The sequence below is a fragment of the Procambarus clarkii genome, chromosome 24 (genome assembly GCF_040958095.1).
Source record: "Procambarus clarkii isolate CNS0578487 chromosome 24, FALCON_Pclarkii_2.0, whole genome shotgun sequence".
In the NCBI taxonomy this organism is placed as follows: domain Eukaryota; kingdom Metazoa; phylum Arthropoda; class Malacostraca; order Decapoda; family Cambaridae; genus Procambarus; species Procambarus clarkii.
This window is the reverse complement of record NC_091173.1, coordinates 27,144,921-27,157,261: the sequence shown is the minus strand read 5'-3', so window position 1 is coordinate 27,157,261 and position 12,341 is coordinate 27,144,921. Positions and strand designations below refer to the sequence as shown.

General features: G+C 53.1%; 1 protein-coding gene across 2 annotated transcripts in view; it reads left to right on the top strand.

Moving 5' to 3' along the window:
* The window catches only part of Dsk (Drosulfakinin), a 59,207-nt gene that overhangs the window by 37,447 nt on the left and 9,419 nt on the right, over positions 1–12,341 (top strand). The window contains exon 2 of one of the 2 annotated variants that reach the window (XM_069330417.1): positions 12,075–12,222. In XM_069330417.1, coding sequence (XP_069186518.1) covers positions 12,100–12,222 — 123 coding nt within the window. In that variant the 5' untranslated portion in view covers positions 12,075–12,099. The remainder of the gene's footprint in view (positions 1–12,074; positions 12,223–12,341) is intronic. The other variant, XM_069330418.1, reaches the window with a different exon arrangement.

Below are 12,341 nucleotides of genomic sequence, written 5' to 3'. Positions count from 1 at the left end.
GTGGATAATTAATACATTAATTACAAAGACATGGTATATCAATGACAATAATTACGAGGTAATGGAGAGATTTAAACTGGCGTTCTGGTGATTCCCAGGCACCTGCCTTAACCGCCTGAGCCACGATGGTCCACCTGTGTACTATACGAGGCCCAGGAGAGATAAGGGTAGGTATAGACCTTCACTCTCCGACCCGCCACGATAATCAATAGTTCGAAATATGTACTTTTTTGTCTTTTTTGCTGGAAAGGTTGGACTCGTGCCGCTCTCCAGCCCCAGTCACCCCCGTGTTGTCGTCCCGGGGGCCGCCACCGCCTCGTTTGTGTATAATAAATTGTGTTTACTTCCTAAACGTTGTCAGTTGGCAGGAGACCATGCCTGCTGCAGGAGCCCCGGGCCCTCCCGCCTTCACCACCCACCGGGCACCACAACACCGGGCCCTCCCGCCCTCACCACCCACAGGACACCACAACACCCTCACCATCCACAAGGCACCACAACACCCTCACTACCCACAGGACACCACCCCACAATGATCATATATGCATATAGTCCACCGCCAAGCAGCACATGGTCAAATTAGGAGCTAGATAGTAAACGAGAAGGTCTTATAACAATAATGAGAGAGATTATAGCGAGAGCGGATAACGATAGTTCACGACTGTTGATAGTCGGTGACTTCAACTTGAAATCCATAGACTGGGAAGCATGTGAAGCTAAAACAGAAGATTTTTGGACCTGTAAATTTGTAGACCTCATCCTGGAAACATTCTTGTATCAACATGTTAAACAAGCTACGAGGATGAGGGAAGGGGACGTTCCCTCCATGCTAGATTTGATATTTACCAGGAAGGAGGAAGAAATATTTGACATTCAGTACCTTCCTCCCTTGGGTAAAAGTGACCATGTCTTTTTGGGAATAAAGTATACAATGCGTTATAATCTGGAAGAAAATAAGAAGGTTGATGCAATTGAAAAACCTAAATTTAGGAGAGGACATTATGGCAACCTTAGAATTTTTTTTAGTGAGTATAATTGGACAGACTTGTTGCTAGGCAAGGAAGTGAATGAGATGTATGTCAAGTTTTGTGAAATATATGATAAAGGCACAAAAAAAATTATACCAAAACAGAGATGCAGAACTAGGAAACAGGATTGGTTCAACAGAAATTGCGAGAGGGCCAGAGACCAAAAGATACAAAAATGGAATCAATACAGGAAGAGGCCGAACCCCCAAACATACCAGCGATACAAAGATGCGAGAAACAACTACACGGCAGTGAGGAGAGAGGCAGAAAGAAATTTTGAAAAAGGGATTGCAGACAAATATAAAACAGAACCAGGTCTATTCTATAAATTCATAAACAACAAATTGCAGGTAAAGGATAATATTCAGAGGTTGAAAATGGGAAATAGATTCACGGAAAGTGAAAAGGAAATGTGTGAAACATTAAACGAAAAGTTCCAAAGTGTGTTTGTACAAAATGAAATCTTCAGGGAACCAGATGCAATAAGAATTCCAGTGAACAACATAGAAGCACATAGAGGTGTCTAGAGACGAAGTGGAAAAAATGCTCAAGGAGCTAAATAAGAACAAAGCAGTTGGTCCAGATGGAGTTTCACCATGGATTCTGAGAGAATGTGCACCTGAGCTCAGCATTCCACTTCAACTGATTTTTCAGGCATCCCTGTTTACAGGAGTTGTAGCTGATGTGTGGAAAAAGGCTAACATAGTTCCAATCTACAAAAGTGGAAGCAGGGAAGACCCCCTTACTTATAAACCTGTATCATTGACATGTGTAATAGTCAAAATATTGGAAAAAATAATTAAAACTAAATGGGTAGAACACCTAGAGAGAAATGATATAATATCAGACAGACAGTATGGTTTTCGATCTGGAAGATCCTGTGTATCGAATTTACTCAGTTTCTATGATCGAGCAACAGAGATATTACAGGAAAGAGATGGTTGGGTTGACTGCATCAATCTGGACCTAAAAAAGGCTTTCGACAGAGTTCCACATAAGAGGTTGTTCTGGAAACTGAGAATATTGGAGGGGTGACAGGTAAGCTTCTAACATGGATGAAAAATTTTCTGACTGATAGAAAAATGAGGGCAGTGATCAGAGGCAATGTATCGGGACTGGAGAAATGTCACAAGTGGAGTACCACAGGGTTCAGTTCTTGCACCAGTGATGTTTATTGTCTACATAAATGATCTACCAGTTGGTATACAGAATTATATGAACATGTTTGCTGATGATGCTAAGATAATAGGAAGGATAAGGAACTTAGATGATTGTCATGCCCTTCAAGATGACCTGGACAAAATAAGTATATGGAGCACTTGGCAAATGGAATTTAATGTTAATAAATGCCATGTTATGGAATGTGGAATAGAAGAACATAGACCCCACACAACCTATATATTATGTGAGAAATCTTTAAAGAATTCTGATAAAGAAATAGATCTAGGAGTGGTTCTAGATAAAAAAAACTATCACCTGAGGACCACATAAAGAATATTGTGCGAGGAGCCTATGCCACGCTTTCTAACTTCAGAATTGCTTTTAAATACACGGATGGCGATATACTAAAGAAATTGTTCACGACTTTTGTTAGGCCAAAGCTAGAATATGCAGCTGTTGTGTGGTGCCCATATCTTAAGAAGCACATCAACAAACTGGAAAAGGTGCAAAGACATGCTACTAAGTGGCTCTCAGAACTGAAGGGCAAGAGCTACGAGGAGAAGTTAGAGGCATTCAATATGCCAAAACTAGTAGACAAGAAAAAGAGGTGATATGATCACTACATACAAAATAGTAACAGGAATTGATAAAATCGATAGGGAAGATTTCCTGAGACCTGGAACTTTAAGAACAAGAGGTCATAGATATAAACTAGCTAAACACAGATGCCGAACAAATATAAGAAAATTCACTTTCGCAAACAGAGTGGTAGACGGTTGGAACAAGTTAGGTGAGAAGGTGGTGGAGGCCAAGACCGTCAGTAGTTTCAAAGCGTTATATGACAAAGAGTGCTGGGAAGACGGGACACTACGAGAGTAGCTCTCGTCCTGTAACTACACTTCGGTAATTACACTTAGGTAATTACAACACCCTCACCACCCACAGGGCACCACAACACCCTCACCACCCACAGGACACCACAACACCCTCACCACCCACAAGGCACCACAACACCCTCACCACCCACAGGGCACCACAACACCCTCACCACCCACAAGGCACCACAACACCCTCACCACCCACAGGGCACCACAACACCCTCACCACCCACAGGGCACCACAACACCCTCACCACCCACAGGACACCACAACACCCTCACCACCCACAGGGCACCACAACACCCTCACCACCCACAGGGCACCACAACACCCTCACCACCCACAGGACACCACAACACCCTCACCACCCACAGGGCACCACAACACCCTCACCACCCACAGGGCACCACAACACCCTCACCACCCACAGGACACCACAACACCCTCACCACCCACAGGACACCACAACACCCTCACCACCCACAGGACACCACAACACCCTCACCACCCACAGGGCACCACAACACCCTCACCACCCACAAGGCACCACAACACCCTCACCACCCACAGGACACCACAACACCCTCACCACCCACAAGGCACCACAACACCCTCACCACCCACAAGGCACCACAACACCCTCACCACCCACAAGGCACCACAACACCCTCACCACCCACAGGACACCACAACACCCTCACCACCCACAGGACACCACAACACCCTCACCACCCACAGGGCACCACAACACCCTCACCACCCACAGGACACCACAACACCCTCACCACCCAGAGGACACCACAACACCCTCACCACCCACAGGGCACCACAACACCCTCACCACCCACAGGACACCACAACACCCTCACCACCCACAGGACACCACAACACCCTCACCACCCACAGGACACCACAACACCCTCACCACCCACAGGACACCACAACACCCTCACCACCCACAGGACACCACAACACCCTCACCACCCACAGGACACCACAACACCCTCACCACCCACAGGGCACCACAACACCCTCACCACCCACAGGACACCACAACACCCTCACCACCCACAGGACACCACAACACCCTCACCACCCACAGGACACCACAACACCCTCACCACCCACAGGACACCACAACACCCTCACCACCCACAGGGCACCACAACACCCTCACCACCCACAGGGCACCACAACACCACCTATCACGAGCTCTGGTTGCTCCTGGTTTATGAGCAAATGCTAGAGATAACAGCTCTCGTGCTGGTAGTTATCTATAGTATATGTAGTTTTTTGTTATTTTTTTTTACATGCAAAGCATGCAATTTAAATACAATAAAAACAACACAGAATACAGAACAGAACAAAGTAAAACAATAGACCACCGGCCAGAAGGGCCGACAGCAAAGCACAACAAAACACAAACACAATAAATGCATAGAAAAATACAGCATACAGCAAGGCACAAAACATAATACAATGGCAAACTAGCAATCACAGTAACATCACAAAACAAAACATACACCAAGAGGCGTAACAGGAAACATAACAGGACAAACACAATACATTCCAAACAAAACATAAAGAACAAACACGTACAACTGGTAAAGCAATATGAAAACACCAGGTCAAACGTACAGCACAGAAACAATACAGGAATAAAAACACACCAAACCATCCGCCCCGTAACAAACAAAGGGCGAGGCCAAAATAAACAATATTAATAAACAAGCAAACCATGCAAACCAGAAAACAAAACAGGTACAAACACAACAAAACACATGCACTGGCCTGAAGGACCGAGAATAACACACAACATAAAGCACATCAAGAAACATAACAAGACACTTCGCACAGCACCCAACAGCCAAGAATACCAACAAAAACAACAACTACAGTAATATGAAATCAGCGTACATATTTGCCCGGGAACATACCCGGTGGAAACCGCACATTGAACGCCTCCCAAAGCAGCCACGTTGTCCAGGAAGCGTGACCTATCACCGGGGCGCCATGCAAACCGGAACCTCGGAAACTAACACCCGCAGACGTGGAACCCACACGGTGTCCCTCCGGACCCCAGTAGCCGCCATCCGATCCCATACACCCAGAACCCGACCACCAGAAAAGTCCTCCGGCCGAGCAAGCAGCAGGAACTCGGCAACCCGGGCCTCCAGGTCTTCAAGGCACAACACCGCAGGAGGGGGCTCGACAGAGGGCTCAACAGAGGGCACCACCACAGGGGCACCAGCGGCCACGGGCACACCACCAGACGACTGCAGGGAATCACGGCGGTGCGTATCCTTACGTAAAGTCACCACCAGGCCACGCCCAGCACCAGCATCCTCACCATCCCTGGCAGCGGAAGCCACCACACCCCATAGCGGAGAGCCCCGGGCGAGGAAGACACAGGAGACACACCCGAGACACGGGCATCAGCACCAGCAGGCACATGAACCTCCGCCACCACCACCCATGGAGACAACGACTCAGCCGGAGCCACGCCGTCAACACTAGAAGACCCACAGTCACCGAAGTCCCCAACATCAGCCCAGGCCGTAGACGAACGCCTGGAACGTTTGGGCTCTGGCCGGATATCGTCAGAGCCGGAAGCAGATCCAGAGGCACGGGCACTACTAGCCGGACGAACCGACGTCCGACGCAGAACGGCAGCAGCCTCTACCACAGGGGGAAGCGGACCACACACAGCAGGAGGCTCCACAGCCACCCCATCACCCAGCACAGACGGCGAGGGTACAGGGACCAGGACAGACGCAGCAGAGGAAGAACCAGAAGACGAGGGGCCCGAGCAGACGGCAGACAGAAGAGGCCCAGGGACACCAGCCGGAACAGGCTGGTGAGGACACAACCACCGGAGGAGAGGCGACAACAACAGGGGGCGCAACAGGCGGAGCAACAGCTGAAACAGAGGGCACCTCCTCAGCCGAAGAGACGTCCACATCCACCAAATCATCCCCCACAGGAAGTGGCGGAAAATCTTCCTCACTGAAGAGATTCACTGGTGCAACGCCAGGCGCAGAACAGGCAGCAGCCTGATGGCCCAAAAGACCACAACGATAACACGTCTGCGGCTGGCGGCCGTAAAACACCCGAACGTTGTACTCCATAAGGCGCACAGAGGACGGAATATCCGCCCGGAGTCTCACGCCCAGGGGGGAGAGGGACCCCCATCGTAACGCCACGTCAGCACAGGCGGGCAGAGACACACCCGCCCCCAACCGGCCGAACTGGCAAACAACACCAACTGCTGGAGCGCCGATGCAACACGTCTGTCCCCTACCGAAGCTAGGGCCAGACTCCTCAATGTAGTTGGTAGTTGTGGAGCAGGTGTGTTCCCCAGGCAGTGTTGTGCAGCAGGTGTGTTCCCCCAGACAGTGTTGTGCAGCAGGTGTGTTCCCCCAGGCAGTGTTGTGCAGCAGGTGTGCTCCCCCAGGCAGTGTTGTGCAGCAGGTGTGCTCCCCAGGCAGTGTTGTGGAGCAGGTGTGTTCCCTCAGGCAGTGTTGTGGAGCAGGTGTGTTCCCCCAGGCAGTGTTGCGCAGCAGGTGTGCTCCCCAGGCAGTGTTGTGGAGCAGGTGTGTTCCCCCAGGCAGTGTTGTGCAGCAGGTGTGCTCCCCCAGACAGTGTTGTGCAGCCGGTGTGTTCCCCCAGGCAGTGTTGTGCAGCAGGTGTGCTCCCCCAGACAGTGTTGTGCAGCGGGTGTGCTCCCTCAGACAGTGTTGTGCAGCAAGTGTGTTCCCCCAGGCAGTGTTGTGCAGCAGGTGTGCTCCCCCAGGCAGTGTTGTGCAGCAGGTGTGTTCCCCAGACAGTGTTGTGCAGCAGGTGTGTTCCCCCAGGCAGTGTTGTGCAGCAGGTGTGCTCCCCCAGGCAGTGTTGTGCAGCAGGTGTGCTCCCCCAGGCAGTGTTGTGCAGCAGGTGTGTTCTCCCAGGCAGTGTTGTGCAGCAGGTGTGTTCCCCAGACAGTGTTGTGCTGCAGGTGTGTTCCCCAGACAGTGTTGTGCAGCAGGTGTGTACCCCCAGGCAGTGTTGTGCAGCAGGTGTGTTCCCCAGACAGTGTTGTGCAGCAGGTGTGTTCCCCCAGACAGTGTTGTGCAGCAGGTGTGTTCCCCCAGACAGTGTTGTGCAGCAGGTGTGTTCCCCCAGGCAGTGTTGTGCAGCAGGTGTGCTCCCCCAGGCAGTGTTGTGCAGCAGGTGTGCTCCCCAGGCAGTGTTGTGGAGCAGGTGTGTTCCCTCAGGCAGTGTTGTGGAGCAGGTGTGTTCCCCCAGGCAGTGTTGCGCAGCAGGTGTGCTCCCCAGGCAGTGTTGTGGAGCAGGTGTGTTCCCCCAGGCAGTGTTGTGCAGCAGGTGTGCTCCCCCAGACAGTGTTGTGCAGCCGGTGTGTTCCCCCAGGCAGTGTTGTGCAGCAGGTGTGCTCCCCCAGACAGTGTTGTGCAGCGGGTGTGCTCCCTCAGACAGTGTTGTGCAGCAAGTGTGTTCCCCCAGGCAGTGTTGTGCAGCAGGTGTGCTCCCCCAGGCAGTGTTGTGCAGCAGGTGTGTTCCCCAGACAGTGTTGTGCAGCAGGTGTGTTCCCCCAGGCAGTGTTGTGCAGCAGGTGTGCTCCCCCAGGCAGTGTTGTGCAGCAGGTGTGCTCCCCCAGGCAGTGTTGTGCAGCAGGTGTGTTCTCCCAGGCAGTGTTGTGCAGCAGGTGTGTTCCCCAGACAGTGTTGTGCTGCAGGTGTGTTCCCCAGACAGTGTTGTGCAGCAGGTGTGTACCCCCAGGCAGTGTTGTGCAGCAGGTGTGTTCCCCAGACAGTGTTGTGCAGCAGGTGTGTTCCCCCAGACAGTGTTGTGCAGCAGGTGTGTTCCCCCAGGCAGTGTTGTGCAGCAGGTGTGTTCCCCCAGGCAGTGTTGTGCAGCAGGTGTGTTCCCCCAGGCAGTGTTGTGCAGCAGGTGTGTTCCCCCAGGCAGTGTTGTGCAGCAGGTGTGTTCTCCCAGGCAGTGTTGTGCAGCAGGTGTGTTCTCCCAGGCAGTGTTGTGCAGCAGGTGTGTTCCCCCAGGCAGTGTTGTGCAGCAGGTGTGTTCCCCCAGGCAGTGTTGTGCAGCAGGTGTGTTCCCCAGACAGTGTTGTGCTGCAGGTGTGTTCCCCAGACAGTGTTGTGCAGCAGGTGTGTACCCCCAGGCAGTGTTGTGCAGCAGGTGTGTTCCCCAGACAGTGTTGTGCAGCAGGTGTGTTCCCCCAGACAGTGTTGTGCAGCAGGTGTGTTCCCCCAGGCAGTGTTGTGCAGCAGGTGTGTTCCCCCAGGCAGTGTTGTGCAGCAGGTGTGTTCCCCCAGGCAGTGTTGTGCAGCAGGTGTGTTCTCCCAGGCAGTGTTGTGCAGCAGGTGTGTTCTCCCAGGCAGTGTTGTGCAGCAGGTGTGTTCCCCCAGGCAGTGTTGTGGAGCAGGTGTGTTCCCCCAGGCAGTGTTGTGCAGCAGGTGTGCTCCCCCAGACAGTGTTGTGCAGCCGGTGTGTTCCCCCAGGCAGTGTTGTGCAGCAGGTGTGCTCCCCCAGACAGTGTTGTGCAGCGGGTGTGCTCCCTCAGACAGTGTTGTGCAGCAGGTGTGTTCCCCCAGGCAGTGTTGTGCAGCAGGTGTGCTCCCCCAGGCAGTGTTGTGCAGCAGGTGTGTTCCCCAGACAGTGTTGTGCAGCAGGTGTGTTCCCCCAGGCAGTGTTGTGCAGCAGGTGTGCTCCCCCAGGCAGTGTTGTGCAGCAGGTGTGCTCCCCCAGGCAGTGTTGTGCAGCAGGTGTGTTCTCCCAGGCAGTGTTGTACAGCAGGTGTGTTCCCCAGACAGTGTTGTGCTGCAGGTGTGTTCCCCAGACAGTGTTGTGCAGCAGGTGTGTACCCCCAGGCAGTGTTGTGCAGCAGGTGTGTTCCCCAGACAGTGTTGTGCAACAGGTGTGTTCCCCCAGACAGTGTTGTGCAGCAGGTGTGTTCCCCCAGGCAGTGTTGTGCAGCAGGTGTGTTCCCCCAGGCAGTGTTGTGCAGCAGGTGTGTTCCCCCAGGCAGTGTTGTGCAGCAGGTGTGTTCCCCCAGGCAGTGTTGTGCAGCAGGTGTGTTCTCCCAGGCAGTGTTGTGCAGCAGGTGTATTCCCCCAGGCAGTGTTGTGCAGCAGGTGTGTTCCCCAGACAGTGTTGTGCAGCAGGTGTGTTCCCCCAGGCAGTGTTGTGCAGCAGGTGTGTTCTCCCAGGCAGTGTTGTGCAGCAGGTGTGTTCCCCCAGGCAGTGTTGTGCAGCAGGTGTGTTCTCCCAGGCAGTGTTGTGCAGCAGGTGTGTTCTCCCAGGCAGTGTTGTGCAGCAGGTGTGTTCCCCCAGGCAGTGTTGTGCAGCAGGTGTGTTCCCCCAGGCAGTGTTGTGCAGCAGGTGTGTTCCCCAGACAGTGTTGTGCAGCAGGTGTGTTCTCCCAGGCAGTGTTGTGCAGCAGGTGTGTTCCCCCAGGCAGTGTTGTGCAGCAGGTGTATTCCCCCAGGCAGTGTTGTGCAGCAGGTGTGTTCCCCAGACAGTGTTGTGCAGCAGGTGTGTTCCCCCAGGCAGTGTTGTGCAGCAGGTGTGTTCTCCCAGGCAGTGTTGTGCAGCAGGTGTGTTCTCCCAGGCAGTGTTGTGCAGCAGGTGTGTTCTCCCAGGCAGTGTTGTGCAGCAGGTGTGTTCCCCCAGGCAGTGTTGTGCAGCAGGTGTGTTCCCCCAGTGTGTACAGGACCACATGCGTGTTTGTCAACAATGAAGATATTTGGTGTCCAGGTTCCTGTACCCGCAGGTGTGACCATACACACACAGTGGTAACCTGTACCCGCAGGTGTGACCATACACACACAGTGGTAACCTGTACCCGCAGGTGTGACCATACACACACACAGTGGTAACCTGTACCCGCAGGTGTGACCATACACACACAGTGGTAACCTGTACCCGCAGGCGTGACCATACACACACACAGTGGTAACCTGTACCCGCAGGTGTGACCATACACACACAGTGGTAACCTGTACCCGCAGGTGTGACCATACACACACAGTGGTAACCTGTACCCGCAGGTGTGACCATACACACACACAGTGGTAACCTGTACCCGCAGGTGTGACCATACACACACACAGTGGTAACCTGTACCCGCAGGCGTGACCATACACACACAGTGGTAACCTTTACCCGCAGGCGTGACCATACACACACACAGTGGTAACCTGTACCCGCAGGCGTGACCATACACACACACAGTGGTAACCTGTACCCGCAGGCGTGACCATACACACACACAGTGGTAACCTGTACCCGCAGGCGTGACCATACACACACAGTGGTAACCTGTACCCGCAGGCGTGACCATACACACACACAGTGGTAACCTGTACCCGCAGGCGTGACCATACACACACAGTGGTAACCTGTACCCGCAGGCGTGACCATACACACACACAGTGGTAACCTGTACCCGCAGGCGTGACCATACACACACAGTGGTAACCTGTACCCGCAGGCGTGACCATACACACACACAGTGGTAACCTGTACCCGCAGGTGTGACCACACACACACAGTGGTAACCTGTACCCGCAGGCATGACCATACACACACAGTGGTAACCTGTACCCGCAGGCGTGACCATACACACACACAGTGGTAACCTGTACCCGCAGGCGTGACCATACACACTCAGTGGTAACCTGTACCCGCAGGCGTGACCATACACACACAGTGGTAACCTGTACCCGCAGGCGTGACCATACACACACTCAGTGGTAACCTGTACCCGCAGGCGTGACCATACACACTCAGTGGTAACCTGTACCCGCAGGTGTGACCATACACACTCAGTGGTAACCTGTACCTGCAGGTGTAACCATACACACACACAGTGGTAACCTGTACCCGCAGGTGTGACCATACACACACACAGTGGTAACCTGTACCCGCAGGCGTGACCATACACACTCAGTGGTAACCTGTACCCGCAGGTGTGACCATACACACACACAGTGGTAACCTGTACCCGCAGGCGTGACCATACACACACACAGTGGTAACCTGTACCCGCAGGTGTGACCATACACACACAGTGGTAACCTGTACCCGCAGGTGTAACCATACACACACAGTGGTAACTTGTACCCGCAGGTGTGACCATACACACACAGTGGTAACCTGTACCCGCAGGCGTGACCATACACACACAGTGGTAACCTGTACCCGCAGGCGTGACCATACACACTCAGTAGTAACCTGTACCCGCAGGTGTGACCATACACACTCAGTAGTAACCTGTACCCGCAGGTGTGACCACACACACACAGTGGTAACCTGTACCCGCAGGCGTGACCATACACACACACAGTGGTAACCTGTACCCGCAGGCGTGACCATACACACACAGTGGTAACCTGTACCCGCAGGCGTGACCATACACACACACAGTGGTAACCTGTACCCGCAGGCGTGACCATACACACACACAGTGGTAACCTGTACCCGCAGGCGTGACCATACACACACAGTGGTAACCTGTACCCGCAGGTGTGACCACACACACACAGTGGTAACCTGTACCCGCAGGCGTGACCATACACACACACAGTGGTAACCTGTACCCGCAGGTGTAACCATACACACACAGTGGTAACCTGTACCCGCAGGTGTGACCATACACACACACAGTGGTAAGCTGTACCCGCAGGTGTAACCATACACACACACAGTGGTAACCAGCATATGTGCATCTTCTTCCCTCCTCAATGGACAGTCAACATGGGTGACACTCTGCAACATAATGTTCACGGGAGTGCATGTTTTTCTCTGTCACAAAGTTGACACATTGTGCACTCGACGTCTGAGTTCTGAGAGAGCTGCCAGATACGTCAGTATCCCAGACGTCTTGTGGTCACTATAACATTGCCGAGTTCTTGCTCTGTTTGTTGCATATATAAATGCCTCATGTGATGATCTCCAAAGGAATTTAATTCTCAAATCTTTTCTCTTTAGCAGCTGAAACATTCGCATATCAGTGATGAAGTGGACGAGCTGGAATGTGGCGGCGGTGATGGCGGCCATCTTGCTGACCCGGGCGGCGTCGGCGCCAGCCAGACCTTCCTCCCTGGCCAGAGTGTTAGCGCCAGTCGTCAGACACAGGGTATGGACACACCCCCAGTCACACACACAGGGTATGGACACACCCCCAGTCGTCAGACACAGGGTATGGACACACCCCCAGTCACACACACAGGGTATGGACACACCCCCAGTCACACA